This window comes from Alosa alosa, chromosome 3 (genome assembly GCF_017589495.1).
Source record: "Alosa alosa isolate M-15738 ecotype Scorff River chromosome 3, AALO_Geno_1.1, whole genome shotgun sequence".
NCBI lineage: Eukaryota > Metazoa > Chordata > Actinopteri > Clupeiformes > Clupeidae > Alosa > Alosa alosa.
In genome coordinates this window covers 13,791,787-13,809,669 of record NC_063191.1, presented here as the reverse complement: position 1 = coordinate 13,809,669, position 17,883 = coordinate 13,791,787, and the positions used below count along the sequence as shown (strand labels likewise).

General features: G+C 44.9%; 1 protein-coding gene and 1 long non-coding RNA gene across 6 annotated transcripts in view; both read left to right on the top strand.

Annotated features, from left to right (window-relative positions):
- Positions 1 to 9,423, top strand: part of tbc1d4 (TBC1 domain family, member 4) — a 38,511-nt gene extending 29,088 nt beyond the window's left edge. For 3 of the 5 annotated variants that reach the window (XM_048239003.1, XM_048239000.1, XM_048239001.1), the window contains 8 exons: positions 1,633 to 1,635; positions 2,342 to 2,503; positions 2,914 to 3,072; positions 3,861 to 4,105; positions 5,009 to 5,168; positions 5,567 to 5,736; positions 7,156 to 7,332; positions 8,832 to 9,423. In XM_048239003.1, the coding sequence (XP_048094960.1) occupies positions 1,633 to 1,635; positions 2,342 to 2,503; positions 2,914 to 3,072; positions 3,861 to 4,105; positions 5,009 to 5,168; positions 5,567 to 5,736; positions 7,156 to 7,332; positions 8,832 to 9,071 (1,316 nt within the window). In that variant the 3' untranslated portion in view covers positions 9,072 to 9,423. The remainder of the gene's footprint in view (positions 1 to 1,632; positions 1,636 to 2,341; positions 2,504 to 2,913; positions 3,073 to 3,860; positions 4,106 to 5,008; positions 5,169 to 5,566; positions 5,737 to 7,155; positions 7,333 to 8,831) is intronic. The other 2 variants (XM_048239002.1, XM_048238999.1) reach the window with 1 other exon arrangement.
- Positions 9,424 to 9,535: 112 nt separating this feature from the next.
- Positions 9,536 to 12,407, top strand: LOC125291959. The gene is made up of 2 exons (XR_007193095.1): positions 9,536 to 10,673; positions 10,825 to 12,407. It is a non-coding gene; the product is annotated as an uncharacterized LOC125291959 (long non-coding RNA).
- Positions 12,408 to 17,883: the final 5,476 nt, after the last annotated feature.

Sequence of the window (17,883 nt, the reverse complement as noted above, 5' to 3'; positions counted from 1 at the left end):
TCATTCTTTGCAATGGAAGATTTACCAACGTTACACTGGTCTGATACAGTTTGCCTATACATCGCGAGACTGAGGCGCCTGTTTATTTTGTTTTTAGTCGTGCAGGGTGTGAGAGGGGAATCGATGTGCTTTGATTCCATCTTGGTAGTTGTAGTCTGTGAGATTAAATAGCATGTGTGTGTGAAGTATCCAAACAATGACACCTTCATTTCATTATGGCTGCTTTAGCAACACACCTTAAGCTACTGTGTAGTGGGTCCCATTTAGAAGTGGCTACTTCATTCGCGCTTTCCTTGACTCATGGAGCTGCGTGAATTTTATTACAACTTTTCATCGATATGGCAGTTTAAGTCCGCTTGATACTGTAAGGCGTGAAGCCATTGGTTTCAAAGGAGATTTTATTTGTGTCGCCAGCATAGCCTATTGACAATTTATGTTGTAAATAGGCCTACCTTATAGGCCTACCTGTAGCTTAGGGAAGCTAACAGCTTTCTATTAGGCTCTAGTTTGTTAGTTACAGTTTTGTCATAACTCCCTGATGCATTTTTGCATTTAGAATAACCAGAGCGTGGATATCTCAATCGGAAAATTAAACAATATCGGGCGCCTATGGACTAGGCTGGGTGAAGCCAGCCTGATCTGCCCGCTATTTATTTTTTGATTTCTTAAAAGATTGAGCTTGGTCTGGTGAAAGCATTGACAATAAAGTATTACATGAACTAAAGATGACAAATCTTATGCAAAAGAAGAAACATTCACAAAAAATCCATCTATCCAAAAATTACCTTTTGTTTTTGATAGCTGTTGAAAACTGCAAAAACAGAGATGTTTTTGTTTATTAATAAATACATAAATAAATAAATAAAAATATAACATTATGCTGATACCTTTTGCTTTTCCCAAATACGATGTAGCCTACAGGTGTAAGTGACCTTTCATCAATCCAGTTGCAATGGATGAACTGTGATGAACTGCCCTACTTGTGATTGTTTAGAGATTTTAAAGGTTTTATAACAATGCTACAACTTCTTTGGCTATTCTACAATCTATTCACCTTTTTAGCGCCAGTAGGCTACTTTCTGTGCAGCCGCACAAACACACAGGCATGCCAAACAAGCATACACAAAAGTTTCAAGAGTGGGGGATGGAGTAAAAGATGGAGACAAATTGATTAGTGTGATTTATTTTCGCGGAAAGGATGTACAGGACTGAGCGGCGGTCATATTTTGTACCGCTATGCAGTACATCTAGTTTATAGAGGGTCAAATGCTTAAGCCTCTGTCCGAGGCTCTGGAGCGACACTATTTTCGGACAGGAATGTTTAGATTGACCGGTCTCCCCCTCTCCAAGAACTCATTTTGAGGATTTCAGGCGCCCAATTTCTTGGGCTTTTTGGTGCCCTGGTCAGCCAGTGTTATGATTGAGATCATTGGTCACCAAGGGATTTCAAATGTGTGGGAATGTACACAACTCATGAATGTTCTCAAAAAAAGATTGTTCAAACACTGCCCTCTATAGACATAATGGAGTATTGTCATTTACGTCATCCCAACATCTTTTTTTTTCCCCTGTGTGTCTGTGTGGAGGTGTTTCTGAGGAACTTAAGTGTGATGTCTCTGTCCCTTTAAGTAGAAGGTAAGATTTGTAAGAGAGCTTTCATGTCGACTGTCTGTGTGCCTCGCTGTAGACAGCATGGCAAACCTAAGAAGCCGCCCCATAGAGCCTGCTGTGTGTGGCTTGTCTTATAGTTTAATATTGACATGAGGAGTCTGTTTCAAGAAAAAGGCTCCAACTCCCTCAGTTTCAATATGGACTTTCACTGTAGCACTGAGTGCTTTGAAGCTCTGTGAAAGTCGATAACTGGAAATGTGCTGAAATGCTGAGATGGCTGTTTTCTTTGTCTTCTGGGTGAGAAAGGAGAAAGTAGCTTGGAGATAAGAAAATGGTAACGGTCCTTGCCCAGTCTCTGTTCATCTGTGTGTGTGTTTCTGTGCAGCACTAAGCAGACGGTGCATGCAGAGTGCACAGCTAGTAGAGCTTGGACCTCTGGTGAGAGTTTGCTTGAGTGCAAGGGTGTATGATCTAGTGCTGTGATTGCCATGGGGACCATGGTCTCACCTTATCTATGGTGACGGTCATTTCAGTAACAGAAATGACAAGTTGTGTCACAACATTTTGTTTAATCTCTCCCTCCACCCCTTTCTCTCTCTCCCTCTGTTTCTCTCTCTCTCATGCTCTCTTTTGCTTTCTCTCTCTCCCTCCCTCTTTCCCTCCCTCCATCTCTCCCTCACATCTCTCCCTCACATTCTCCCACACATCTCTCCCTCACATTCTCCCACAGCCAGCCGAGATGAGCTGCACATTCGCAAGATGAAACTGGACTACCAGGAACTGGGCCAAGACTCTAAGGACATCCAGGCCTTCTGGGAGAAGAAGCTAAGTGTCCCCTGCAGAGCTAAGGTCCAGTGGGATAAGGACGAGCTCCAGTCCATCCTCAGCCAGGGTGAGTGTTTGGCCATCTGAGGGCTGTCCATAGCCTCTGGTCCACTACAGTCCAGTATAGTGTTCAGTGTTAATCGCCCTGTTCCTGTACAGCTGCAATGTCTGTATCCATAGAAAGTGGCCATGATGGGCTGTTCATTAGCTCATTATGAAGGATCAGTCTGGGATTCTGGCGAAAGATTGGCAAGATTGGCAACCAATCAAATTACACGCCTCCATTCTGTGATCCTGAAGCAATACAATGATTGGCTGGAATAGACTTAATATATGATCCGATTTGGTCCCGTCCAAGCCACTTTGTTTCCCATTTCAGTCAGAACTGCAGTTTTTCAGGCCTACACACAGAACAAACACCTACAATGTGTGATATATAAATCGTTTCTTTCTCTTTCTCTCTCTGTCTCCCTGCAGGAGTGCCCAAGAGCCGGCGTGGTGAGGTGTGGCTGATCTTGTCCCAGCAGCACCGCCTGAGGTACCGTCTTCCTTCGCGCCAGGTGCCCCCAGACACGGCCTACCAGGACCTGCTCAAGCAGCTCACCGCCCAGCAGCATGCCATCCTCGTTGACCTGGGTACGTACACCTACACCTGCACCATCCAGTCACACCAGGGGGCCGGCAAGGGTTAGTAAACTAGCACTCAGCTAGGGGTTAGTAAACTAGCGCTCAGCTGCGGACTACATACAGGACACCAGAGTAGCGGACCAGTATTGGTCAGTACATTGAGCATTGAGCTGGAAGGCTGGTCTATGGATGTCTGGAAAAGATGGGTCAGGAGACAGGGTTAGGGTTTGGATTCACATTTTTTTATAGAATTGCTAGACTGTTATCACACACCATATGCATGTGTAAGTGCAGGTTGGACTATATTTCCAAATGTTAAAGGATAATTCCGGTATTTAGCACTTTTCTGGTTTGTTTTGGATGAACTGGCTTGGTGGACACCGAAATTTCGACGATGGGTCCTGTCTCGACTTTTCTGACTCGTTTTGAATCGCCTTTGACTATTTCAGAGTGGCTGCCTATAACAACCCTTACTGTTAGTTTTCAAAACTGTGCAACTCACCGAGTGGTTAGTGGTTCATCCAAAACAAACCAGAAAAGGGACTCATCCTTCAATGCTGTAGCCTGATCTTTTGTTAACTGAGTTTATGGTCAACAGTATTTTTCCCATTGCCACAGGGGGAGCCAATGATCTCTGTGGACAGATGTAGTCATCTCTCTCTCTTTCTTTCTCTCTCTGGCATAAATCATACAGTATCTCACACTGTCACTGACCCTTCTTTATTGCCCTCTCTCTCACTCACTCACTCACACTTTCTCTCTCTCTCTCTCTCTCTCTCTCTCTCTCTCTCTCTCAGGCCGGACGTTCCCTACACATCCGTACTTCAGCACCCAACTGGGCGCGGGTCAGCTGTCGCTGTATAACCTGCTGAAGGCCTACTCCCTGCTGGACACGGAGGTGGGCTACTGCCAGGGCATCAGCTTCGTGGCCGGCGTGCTGCTGCTGCACATGAGCGAGGAGCAGGCTTTCGACATGCTCAAGTTCCTCATGTATGACCTGGGGTTCCGACGCCAGTACCGCCCTGACATGATCTCTCTGCAGGTAAGCCTGTGCGTGTGCGTGGTGTGCGTGTGCGTGTGTGCGTGTGTGTGTGTGTGTGTGTGTGTGTGTGTGTGTGTGCATGTTTGTTGGTCATGTACAACCTCAGCTTCAGCTTCCTTTACTGCCCCATCATAAGATGACCATGAGGTGTGTGTGTGTGTGTGTGTGTGTTTGTTTGGGATCCTCCCTGAACACCCTGACATATTTGGAGGTCACATTCTCACACATGATCTCTCATTTTGTCTGCACAACAAATGGTCAGAAGTCTCTCTCTTTAGTTAAATCTCCTTAAACTCCTTTGTGGCCAGTCGGTTTTCTATCCATAAGCAAACAGGTAAATAGCCACTGCCTCTGGTGCATTAGAGACCCACGCACAGTTCACAGTAAACAAAGAAAGAATGACTCAAACTGAGCCGCCATTTGCCAAGGTGGAATGTTTCAACCTGAGTGACTCAGACGCAGTGTAAACAATAAGAGAGTTTGCTGAAGTTTTTGCCCCCCACACACACACACCCCTCACCTGACCACACCTGTGCCTCGCTAACTCTTGTACTAGCATTGCACCAGCCAGCCACCAATACAACAGGCTTTGTGTGTGGCGAGCCGGCAGGTCTCTCCTTGTGGTGTTCGTGCCCTGGCAGGTGTGCTGACAGAATGTGTAACCTCAGCCGTGCCAGGGAGGTCGCCAGCCGCCCGGGACTACTGGGTGTCAGGCTGCCTATTTGCCAGCTCCGTCCAAAGTCCACCCTCCTCTTGCCCTCCTCCTTTTCCCTGACTCCATTTTTAAAACCCTCCCTTCTCTCTCTCTCTCTCTCTCTCTCTCTCTCTCTCTCTCTCTCTCTCTCTCTCTCTCTTTCTCTTTTCTCTTTCTCTTTTACTCTGGCTCTTCTCCCGCCCCCTCAGATTCAGATGTACCAGTTGTCGCGGCTACTACACGACTACCACCGGCCGCTCTACAACCACCTGGAGGAGCAGGAGATCTGCCCCAGCCTGTATGCCGCGCCCTGGTTCCTCACGCTCTTCGCCTCCCAGTTCCCCCTCGGCTTTGTTGCCCGCGTCCTCGGTAAGGACGCCACACACTCTGTGTGTGTGTGTGTGTGTGTGTGTGTGAGAGAGAGAGAGACAGAGAGAAAGAAAGATGCCTCTCAAAGCAGGCAGCTTCAAGTTTCAATGTTCATTCTTACGCACTGTTAGTGGGAGAGGAGGCTATTCATTTCTATTTAGTGTGATTGTTTTTCCGTTTGCCATTTTGGCACATTGGCATTTTCTGTTTGAGGTTCTGTGTTTTATATGCACATTAGTGCAGTTTTGTTTGGCTCAGGGACTATGTGTGGATATGGATGTTTTTGCATGTATGCTTTTATCTGTTTGTAGAAGTACTACTGAACTTCTGTCAACATAGTCATGTGTGCAATAGACCTGACAAAGCACTTCCCTGATTCTGGTGTGTGTGTGTTGCAGACCTGCTGTTTGTGCAGGGCACCGAGGTGATCTTTAAGGTGGCTCTGTGTATGCTGAGCAGTCACGAGGGGGAGATAGTGGAGTGCGAGAGCTTTGAGACCGTTGTGGACTATCTGAAGAGCAGCCTGCCCTCCCTCAGTCAGGCCCAGATGGAGCAGATCATCTCTAAGGTATGCGTGCAGAAACACACACAAATTCACACACATACTATATGCCCACACACACTGACATGGAAACATGCACACAAACGTGCAAAGATAGACACACACAAACTACACATGACTACAAATAAACTACACACGACTAGGCACGTAACTATACAGTTAACTCACGATTCGATTCGATTTGATACACGATTCAAGGCTCACAATTAGATAGTCTACAGCCTATTCAACAGAGCAGGACTGAAATGAAACTAGAATTTTAAACTTATGTATTCCTTCTTAGTGAAAGATGCAAAAGTTATCACTTCACAAAGCTAGTTCTATGTTTTCACAAGAACTAGGCCTAGAAGTATTATATATTTTGTAATAGACATTTATAATTTTTTGAACCGTGAAATTCTACAGTGTGTTACACCCCACAATTCGTATTGTATTTCTTTTTTATCAAGATGCAACACTGCAACGATGCATTGCGAACACACACACTATTCCACTGCTTTGTAGATATGTTGTCAGAAAGGTGAGCTCCATGCTACAGCCCATCATGATCGGCTCTACAGTCATTGAAGCCTCTCCCAGGCGGTGGCTACGCAGCAGTGTGTGCTAGCTCTTCCTGGGTGTGTTTGTCACTTGAGAAGCAGAAGTGCAGTGTACCGTAGCTTCCAATCTTGTGACACACTGTCTCTGACCCTTAGCCTCATGGCAGTTAGAGTCAGGGGCCCTCTGGAACTCTGTGGATCATTTATTTGTCCTTAACAAAAGAGGAATGGATTCCTGAAGAAACGAAAGGACCCACACCATAAGTGTATTTAAATTAGCTATGTACCAAAAATTACATTTTACCGTGACTCGAAGAGCTGTAAACAGTGTTGTAAGGCTACGTGTGCAAATCCACTTGGAGCTCCAGTGGAATTTTGATTTGCAACGAGAATTCTCAGTCTAACCGTTGATGTGCCGTGAGAAAGTTGGAAATATGCACCCACCAGCCCAGCACTAAACTCCGAGCGTGGTAAACAAAATCGGATATTTCAGGCAGTAAAAGCCCCGGTAAGAACCAAACTAGATTTTGTTCAAATCTACACACCAATGGCTACTGAAAAATGTAAGGTTCATCTATCAAATGTTATTTTGAAGTATTAAAAAATATTGTTGTTTTAGAATTTTCAAACGAAAGGGTTGGCAATTGGTGGTTTTACAATATGTGTCTGAATTTGTTGTTTGTTTAGTTTCAATTTCATAATACGTTTTAGCCAATTCCTTGAGGGTGCTGGTATAGCCACCATTTGCTCACTTGTTCACATAGTTTTGTGATATCTGTATTGTGTGGTAGGGTGATGTATCTGTGACGTAATTAAACAAATTCACAGATGTTCAACATCACACTGAAGCAAGCTTTATGACGTGTGTGTTTGTGTTTGTGGTCAGGCTACTGAGATGGACATCTCTAAGCAGCTGCATGCGTACGAGGTGGAGTACCACGTCTTGCAGGATGAGATGGTAGACACTACTACACCTTCAGAGGATGCTGACCGGCTGGATAAGCTGGAGAAGTCCAACGCCCAGCTCAAGAAGCAGAACATGGAACTGCTGGAGAAACTCCAGGTGAGTGTGAGTGTGTGTGGTTAGTGTTTCCAAGTGCACATATTCATTAGGTGCTTTAAATGTGGTAATCTGTGTATGTGTTTATGTTAACTCATTGAGTGCCAAAAACGTAATATTACGTTTTTCCTTCCCATGCGTTGAGTGCCAAAAACATAATATTACGTTTTTAGCTTTTTTTTTAAATTATGAAACTAGACACTCTAACACATCTTATATGTGATTTTGGGAACTCTGTGATGAATGGAAATGAAATATATGACGATGAAAACGCACAATCTGGACATTTTATCATAACTCGGTTGCCGCTTTGGGTCAAATCAGTGACTCATGCACATCAGCTCAAAACCAGGCTATTTTCGTGGGTCTATCACTAGGTGGCAGTCTTGCCAGGTCACTTCCCGGAAACTTTACAGGCAACACTTCATATTTCATGAAAGGCGTTATATCTCCATTTCTAGAATTTTGATGAGAACTAGCCACTGTTTAGCTTGGGATTTCTCAGCAACAGAGGCGTGTGGAAATACACGGTTTGCACCCACTGAGAGCTTAAAGTCTCACCTTTCAAACGAGCCATTGTATGTGTTCATAGCTATAACACAGAATATGCTGTGGCTGTACAAAAATTATCAACAATGGTCTAGATTGCTGGCACTCTAGGACAAAGCTTCCGAAAACAGCTTGCCATTCAATGAGTTAATACCACTCAGGTTAGTGGTGGATTGCACATTTTTTAGTTTTTTGGATAGCTGTTTTTTTATTCCAATACAAGTTCAGAAATACTATTTCATGCACTTAACCCACAGAGTAAAACGTTCACATACCTAAACTCTTGTAACACTTCATCCAAGGTACATTAGTCTCCTCCATTGTGTTTGCTCCTTAACCTGCCAATAGGTGGCACTAGACCGCAACCTTAAAATCTCACTGCAGGAAGACTAAATTAGAGAATGTGAGCACTGGGAGCTTCCCTCGACTTGAGGTCATAGCAGTGACTCAGGTATAGATTGGTGCCCGTGCCTTTGAGCTCACCTCACGCACCGCGGGCTGATGAGGAGACGAGGAGGAGGGTGAGCAAAGAGTTTGTCATCAGCCATCGATCACTTCCTTCTTGCTGAGCCCCTTCCTGATTAGTTATTTTGTGTGTGTACTGAGCGCAGAGAGATTTCCCAGAGAAAATTGCTTGTGTGTTTGTCCGAGCTACTTCTCTGTTGAAATGACGTCACAGGAAGTGGTCGCTCTGTGCCAGCTGATGTGGAATGGGTTCTTTTAATCACACTCCCTCAATCTCTCTCAGTCTCTGTGGCTCAGCTGGCATAAGCGCCAGGTGTTACTAGCACAACAGTGGTATAGACACCATGTTTTCATCAGATTTTTTCCCCCTCATGTCGGTATTTTTCCCCCCCTCATGTCGGTATTTTTGCTTCCTCTTTTGCTTCTGTCTCCTTCCTTTGCTTCTCTCCTTCTTTTTTTCCTCACCCTCTCCCGGTCTCCTGGCCCAGGCGGCGCGTGTGAAGATCCAGAGCCTGGAGGTGAACATGGAGAACTTCCTGTCCCGCGAGAGCAAGATGAAGCATCTGATTCGCTCGCTGGAGCAGGAGAAGGCCTCCTACCAGAAGACCATTGAGCGCATGCGCAGCACGCTGCCCGCCGACGCCTCCGGCGACGTGGAGCTGACCAACATCAAGCCCAACGGCAAAGCCAAGGCCGCCGCCGTCGCCACCACCGGCAAGAAGCTGTGAGGACCGAGCAAGGAGGAATCAGTGTGTGTGTGTGTGTGTGTGTGTGTTTGCAAGCGGCATAATGGTGGTGGAGGTGACTCTAGGAGGGGGATGTGTTGGTCTGGCACGGGGGTGGAGGAGGAAGAGGAGGAGAGAAAGAGAGAGCGAGTGATGATGAGAGGGAGGGTGGGAGAGCTGGAACAGAGTGGGTTTGATAGGCTGTGTGGGAGGTTTGGCAGGTTCTCTGGTGCTGTCTCCCCTGTCACAGAGCTCTGGAGCTCCACTCCTCCCTCCCTCCCTCCCTCTCTTTCCATCCACCCATCTCTCTCTCTTTCTCTCTCTCTGTCTCTCTCTCTCTCTCCATGTCTGTCTTTCTCACTCTCTCTGTCTATCTCTCACTCTCATTTTCCTCCTCTCTGTTTTTGGCTGTTGCACTGTCTCTGTTTTTCTCTTTCTCACTAGTTCTTTCTCCCTCCCTCTCTCTGTCTCTCTCTTTTCCTCCCCTTGACTGGATGGGTTGAGGTGTGTGTGTGTGTGTGTGTGGAAGGCGGAGGTGACGGTGGTGGAAGACACTTACTCAGTGTGTGGGTGTTGTCTTCACCTCTTTCTCTTCTTCCCTCCATCCCTCCCTCTCTCTCTTCCTCTTCTCTGATCCTCAGAGACAGGCTCTCTTCTTCCTCCTCCTACTCCTGCCTGTGCCACATGCACTGTTTCTTCTTCTTTGTTATTGTCGGCCTCCATTGCCTCCAGCTGAAAGGACATATCTCGCTTTATTCAAAAATACTTGAAAATTATGCGAATGTATATGTTTGTGTTTCTCCTCCCAAAGATGAACGTTTTTTTTTTTTTTTTTTTTTTTTGTGAGACTGTCAGATAAAAAAAAATGGTGGATCTGGAGGGGATTCACTGAAGCCTTTTTGCTCTCGACACCCACATGTGAACACTGTTCAGGCAAGCATCTGGTGTCTGATGGCTGTGATATGGGACATGAGTGACATTAATACTTATGACAAAGAGAGCGAGAGAGATAGAGAGAGAGAGAGACTACAGGACATACCTACTGCTACGTTGGCTCTCCACAAAGCTCTCGTGGCATAAGATCTCTCTAGCCGACTTTCGAAGCAGGATGTGAGACTGTTGGCCTATCTCTCAGCTTCCTGTGTGCTTGATGGGTGCATTTTGGTGGCACATGTTGTGTCGCTCCCAAAGCAGTCTTGTCATTTAGAAGAGGGAAAAAAAAAAACCTCTGGGCTCAGAGCAATCCTACAAGTATGATAACTGGATACCATACTATCATACTCACTGAAAAAGGGAATACACTGTTACACTGTCTGCACGCTGAATATGAACATGAACGTGTGTATGCTACAGTGTATGCAGATCAGTGTGTGTGTGTGTGTACGAGAGAGAGAGCGTGTGTATGTGTGTGTCTGTGTGCGTGCTCGCTCATGGCGCATCACACAACAAAGAGTGTGTGTGTGTGTGTTGTGCTGCGATACGCATATGGTCCCCCTCCAATGGCTTCAGCTGTAGAGCATGGAGGGATGGCTGTCTCGGAGGGCCAATCCTGGGCCTCCCTCTCCACTCCTTAGGACCCTCCTGGAGGAGCTCATGACAGCACTGGTATGCAGCAGTTTCATCCTGTTACAAATCACTTCTCATTCTCTTCCTCCCTTTATGCTCTATACTTTTTTTGGTATAAATCCCTCCTTTGCAATCCTTTTCCGTGTCGGATTCTATAGTCTTCTTTTTGACTATTTGTCTTCCTGTGAAGATGTCAACAACACCACCACCAACACCACCAACAGCCATCCCAGACAACATCAACTTAAAAGATGGATCATGCCAGACACACTTGTGGCGTCTGTTGAAGACGGGTTCACACTAGTTACCTTAGTGTACGCAGACCTGTTCCAAAGAAAGAGGAGGATTTAAGAGGAACCTCCTGAGGACATGAGCTTGACTCTGTGGAGTGCAGTGCTGTCAGTACTGCGTCTGTACTGTGTTTGTTCATTCTGACACTCACAACCGTATGTCAATCGTTAAAAAAAAAAAAAAAAAAAAAAAAAAAAAAAAAAATGGACAATCACTGTATCTGTATTTGCTTTGATTTGCTGAAATGTATGATGTACTACATCCTGATGTAAGATGAATGTATCATATGTCAGGGGGGAAAAAACACTTAAAAACAACCAAAAGGAGAAAAAAAACTCAATAGAACATGGCACTGTATGAGAAGGCACCATCTGTGATAGTACTCCAGCTTCTCAAAGCTGTAAAGTAATGTAGATTGTGCCTTGGACGTTGTGCTGAAGAATGCTTCACAATAGAATTGTTCTCCACCGGTGCCAAAACTATGAAAACAAAGTCATTCAAATGGTTTAGTTCTTCCATGTTCATTGTGTTGCAGTATTGTTTTTTTCCCCCCTTTCCTGTGTCTCCAAACCCAAAAATGATTTCTCAACTCCCTCCCTGTAGAGAGGAGCGCTATATTTTGTGTGATTGTTGTATTTCTGCTTTATGTAACATTTCTCTCTGTCGCATCTGAAGCAAGGGCGAGGACCAGCTCAGTGCTTCTTTAATTCTGTGCTGGTTAAGCTTAGGCTTATGTTCAGTGATGCCTGTTGACCTGAAACCAATGCTGTATTGTAAATCTCTGAATCTTGCCTCAATTTTTTTTCAACACTGTTCTTATCTTTGCGTTTTGGCAGCCACAGATAGGCCATGCTCCACTGGGTAGCTTTTTTTTCTTTCTTTCTTACTTGCAAAACAATTCAAGGCAAAGCTCTGCACATTTGAGGATGTCTTCTCTGTCACAAGTGACATTTATATTTAGTCTTACAAAGATGTTTCTAAGGTAATAGTCTGCACTGTCGGTTTGTTGCTTGGCGGTGTAAAACTTTGAGGTGACTGCAACCAAAACCATCACATTTTCTAGTTCTTATGATGCAGCAAAGTCAACGAGCAGCTCATCACCATGACTACAATTCAGAAGTGCCAAAACAATCCCTCTCCTTTATCTCCTCAATGTGACATGTTAAAAGTGAGATCTGTCCCCAATGGGTTATGATGGAAGACTTGACATTGTATTGCGTGCGTGTGGGTGGGCGGCTTTTATCCTTACCCCTGAGCTTGATCTTCAGGTCTGGAAGTAGTCCTCATGTGTTTGCACTGCGTGTATCATTGCAATAGTCCAGTTATTACGGTGGACAGAGACAGAGTGGCTGTATGCTGACTGACTGGCCAGTCGGTCGGCTCTGTGTGTCTGTCAGTGGTCTGGCGTATCATCCTGGAGGAACTGTCACATTACATCTCAACAACAATAAAAACAGACTTTTCCTGTCTTTTATACTCTCACTCTGGCCTTCAGATTTGATTCAAGTGAATTGGTGAACAATGGAATTCCTTTTTGGTTTGTTGTTTTATTTCAAACATTATGGTATGCTGGTTATTATGAACATAAAAGTGATGAAACATCATAATGAATTCCCCTGCCCGGCCCAGATCTCTTCTGTTTTAGATTTGTTCTGACTAAAGAAGAGAATGCAACATTTTTATGGTTCATGTAAAAAGCAGATCTAGTTGCTAGTCTTGCTTTTCCTCCATTATTTTATTACTGTCCTGTTTCACACCTTCAAAAAGCAGGGTCCTTTGTCAGGGATTTCTACCTCAATCTCATGTGAATGTCTATTAATTTGATCTTTGTGGGATGTAACCTGGGTAGTTGTACAGTGACACTATAACCCTGGAATCTAGTCATAACTCTGGAAACTTTGAATTGGGTAATGAAGTCAATCAACACTTTATTTATTATAGATGCTTGCTATGAAGGTAATTATGGAGGGAAATACCAGAGGGCCTGTGATGGTAGAATTTTTTCCACCACACTCTGACGTGCGAGAGAAATAGAAAAAGAGACATTGTTTTAGAATAACATTAGTCTAAGTGTAGCAGTAGGATTCAGGTTATGAAAGCTGAACCACCTTTCTGTATCATATCAACCCATTAGTTTGTCAATTAGGCCCACACATGAACCAGTGGGCCGTACTGATAAGCGAGTTGGACTCGTCCATGGTATGGGTGGGGCAGGAAAAGGCCTGAGACTGCATGTCAGCTTGTGACCCTTTAACACCTTCAGCTGGAGAAGTTGTCCAGAGAACACAGGACAAGCTGTGCATGCTCTGAACAAAAGAAAAGGCAACATTCCTGCTGCGCGTTCCCACATACGCATACGCACGAGGAGGAGGAGGAGGAGGAGGAAGATGACTCCTGACAAGCGGAAATGCCTGGATACGGCGTGTCCCTCCAGGGGAACGGTCCCTGCAGGACACTTCCTGTACCGAGCTCTTATCTACAGTGCTGGTGGCGTCGCCTTCACATTCCCTCTCCACTCCCCTCCCTTTCTCTCTCTCTCTCTCTCTCTCTCTCTCGTTCCATCCTTCCCTCAGTCTCTCTGTCTCTACCCTCTTCCCTCCCCCTCCCACACGGCCCTGTGAGATCCCAGTTTCTGCTGTCAGACACCCACATGTATTTGTGCTCTGCTGTGCTTTTCTGTGTGTGTGTGTGTGTGTGTGTGAGAGAGAGAGATGAGGGTGGGGGGTTGGAGCTTGAAGGCTTGGCTGGAAAGGGGGTCCACTAGTGCAGATTTGGACTGTAGGTGGGAGGCTGGGGGGGTGTAGAGAGGGAGGACAGCCGGCAGACAGGCAGTGTCGGGGCGAGGTGTGTGTGTGTGTGTGTGTGTTGTGTGCTCCAGCAGGCGAGGAGTGTGGGGGGCTGGGTGTGTGTGTGTGTGGAGGTGGATGTCTCCCTCTGCCATATAAGGTGATTCTCCTGCCTGGGCTGTGGCAGAGCAGAACACTGGTGTCTGCTACTGAAAGCACGAATGGTGGGTGGAAAGAAGGAAGGATAGAGAGAGAGATATAGAAAGACACCCTGAACGAAGGGAAAAAAACAGTCCCAGGGCATGGTTGAGCAGCCAGGCAGACGGCCTGTAGAAACTTTGCTTGAGCCTTTAATTCCATGTTTTTTAAATCAGGCTTGTATCAGCCCTCTCGCTCACAGTTTGAGGATGAAGACGTTCACATTGTAAATGCAGTATCCTTATCCATGGTTTTCACAACGTATGGGACATGTTCATGCTTTCCAAAGCTGTTCAGGGAAAATGGGGCGTTTTATGGCTGGAACTGTGTGTGTGTGTGTTTGCGTGTCTGGATGTGTGCCTGTGTGTGAGAAAGAAAGCGGACGCTTCATGTGCTTATGCATGGACGTCTTGGTGTGCATGTTGGAGAGTGTGTAAGAGTGATAGCTAGTGTGTGTGTGTGTGGCTGTGTGTTGGACAGCGAGAGAGGAGAGGAGGAGAGGGGGGTGTATCCAGGGTGGGTGACCGGGCCGGGGTGGAGAGAGTGGGCTGGAGGCAGCAGCAGGGTCTGGCGCGCGGTGCTGGAGACCCAGGTGTGCCGAGTCTGGACTGGGGAGACGGGCAGGCCTGACACACTCCCAGAGGGACGGATCATCCCCCCCCCCCCCCCCCCGAAACATCCCCACATCTCTCTATCTCACACACAAACACACACACACACACAAAATGTCCTCACAAGCATACACACTCAAATTCACACAAATATCCTCACTCACACACACACACACACACACACACTTTAGCAGAATCACAAGCATCCACACACACACACACTTTAGCAGAATCACAAGCATCCACACACACACACACACACACACACTTTAGCACACACACTTTAGCAGAATCACAAGCATCCACACACACACACACACACTCACATTCTCCTAATTCCACACGTCTCTGGTAGTGCACTCCATTCCCCCCTTTCCCTTCCGTAATGACCTTCAGTTAAATTATGATTAGTGTGTTTCTCTTTCTTAAGCACTGCAAAATACTATACTGAATATCTAAAAATATCTATCTATCTATCTATCAATTAGGTCACGCATTAGTGTATTTATGAGTCATGAGGTAAATATTTTGGTAACACTTTATAATAACTACACACAATTAATCATTTATTAAGCCTTTGTTACTTATTAGTTAATGGTTTGTTCATCATTAGTAATTTCTAATTTATCATCAGTAAAGCATTTGTTCACACAGTTATAAATAGTTTGTTCATAGTAAATACGCCTATATCTAATATATGTTTATACATTATTGTTAATACTTTTATTGTCAATAATTTTGAAAATGTGTTGCAAGGCATAGAAAGTCCTCACTTTAGATAAGCTCACAAAATATCATTAACTAACTACTTGTAACTCCTGAGTTAATCATGAATTATAATATTAGGAAGTGGTTTATAAAATATGTATCCTCACCCTAACTAATCATAAGTGCATGTGTATGTAACAACTGTTAAATAATGGAAATATGACTTCATCAACAAAATATTATTGCATAATTTATTAAGTATTAACAATAATTCATAAACATATTTTAGATATAGGCTTATTTACTATGAACAAACCATTTATAACTGTGTGTACAAATACTTTATTTATGAGAATTAACATAGGAACAATGCTTTACAAATGATGAACAAAGCATTTTGTAATAGTTTGCAACTGGTTTATAATAAGAAAATGATTTCATTTTAGATGGTTGTTTCATTACTTATTAAGTATAAATTATGTACGTACAAACATATTTTTGGATAGGCTTATTTACTATGAACAAACCATTTATAATTGTGTGAACAAATCTTTACTGATGATAAATTATGTATGAACAAGAAATTACTAATGATGAACAAACCATTAACTAATAAGTAACAAAGGCTTAATAAATTATGAATTGTGTGTAGTTATTATAAAGTGTTACCAATATTTTCAGTCCAGAACAATTGGCCAAAAGGTCATTGCTCTGTGTTTGACTAGACAAACAGTGGATGACAGCGGATGACACTAGCGCCGTAGAGAGGCTAGCTAAGTAGCTGCTTGATTTGAATTGTGACAGACAGTGGCTTTTTTTACATTCCACAAAATTACCATTGGTTGTATAGTGTACCTGTCAAGGTTTTCTCAGCCTACAGGCCATTTGTGAGCCACACTTCCAAACAATCTCCCCCTCACACACTCACACACACACACACACACACACCCTACCCTACCCTACCACACTTCACCCCAAGCGACTCGGCAAGCAGAGAGAGCCCTGATCCCAAGAGACGGGCCGGCACATCTCCTGGAAAATCACTGGGCTTACCTGATCCAGCACTGAATTAATCTGGGTCCCTTTGGGGAGGGGAACAAAGCATGCCGGGCCCAGGGGAGTCTTCTTGCCTTCCTCGCTCGCCACACCACACACACACACACACACACACACACACACACGCTGCCACAGCCAATGCCACCACACATCTCATCTCCAACAGCTGGATCCAGACCCTCCGCGAAAATCCCCTGAATATGCTGTTCTCTGAGATATCGGATGCTGCTTTGCATGTGTGTGTGTGTGTGTGTGTGCGTGCGTGCGTGCGTGCGTGTCATTTTCGCCCTTTCTTCTTTGTTTGTCTGCGTTTCCAAGTCACATGCTGTTTGTGGTGTGAGATGAGATATGAAAATGTATGGGCTGAAAACCGCATTGGATGACGTCCTTTTTATCCACTGAAACTAACACTTGAAGGTCTTGGAGGAGTCGTAAGAGAAAAAAAGATTTCATTGTGGGGGCAGCAGACCTGGACTCTGCACTTTTACTGTTCCCATTGTAATGGTCTCTCCCCTCGACATTCAGAACATGGTTATTGGCCTGTTAACAGAAACAAAAATAAGAGGCCAGGGTAGATTTTAACAAGAGAACCCCAAATACCTCATGATTGTGGAAAAGAAAAAATATAAATGGATTTAGGAATTTATGTATTCATAAAGACCATTGTTAACTGTAACAGGACTATACATTCTCAGATAAAGTGATCATTTTCTCAAGCAATAATGTTGTTTTAACAATGGTCTTCAGAAAAAAAAAATGTATTTTGAAATTGTCAAAAAAGTTTCTGCATATTCCTTCGTGCTATAGCCATGTTGCTACGCCTCCCATGTCCTCCTCAACATCAGGAGAACAAACAAGATTATTACCTCATCTTAATTTAATCTGTCTGCCAACGGATAAATAGGTGAAAACACCCTGAATTTCAAAAGAGTTTATCCAAAGACTCCTTGCTATCCATCCATCGCAACAATCTCAAATGAAAAAAAAGGGGGGGAAAACAAAACGGTTTCCACATTGTGCAGCGGCGCAGCAATGGCCTGGAGAAGGATGATAGCGCAGACTCAGCCCTGCTTCCTCATGCAGTGTTATCTTACCCAAAGTAATTTTCCAGTTGAGGTAAGAGCTCGTGACAAATGTGACAGCGTTCCCCAGTGACTGATCCCGAACTGAACACCACCAGCACTCGGCTCGGATCGACGGACCACACACACACACACACATGCACACCTCCCATATAATCACATCATCTGTTAGTCTGCCCACATAATTCAATCCATTACCAGTAATGTTATCGTTGTCATCATCGTCGTTATTATTATTTCTCGAAGGGGGCTTGTGTTCTGGAGCGATATAGGCCCAGGGATAACAGAGCAGGGTTGGTGGGTCTGACATCATGTTGGCTCTCTCCGTGATGGGAGAGGCTGTTTCGTCAGGGCTGGACACTCGGGAACGCGGGGGTGCTGCTGTGGGCTGGTCGGTCGGTCGGGCAGTGAGAGAGAGAGGGGCGAGGTCCGGATGAGCCTGTGCTCCAGGCTGACGTCAGCAGTGAACTCAGCGAGCGAAAAAAAAAAACAACCTCGCCGCGATGTGCACCGAGTG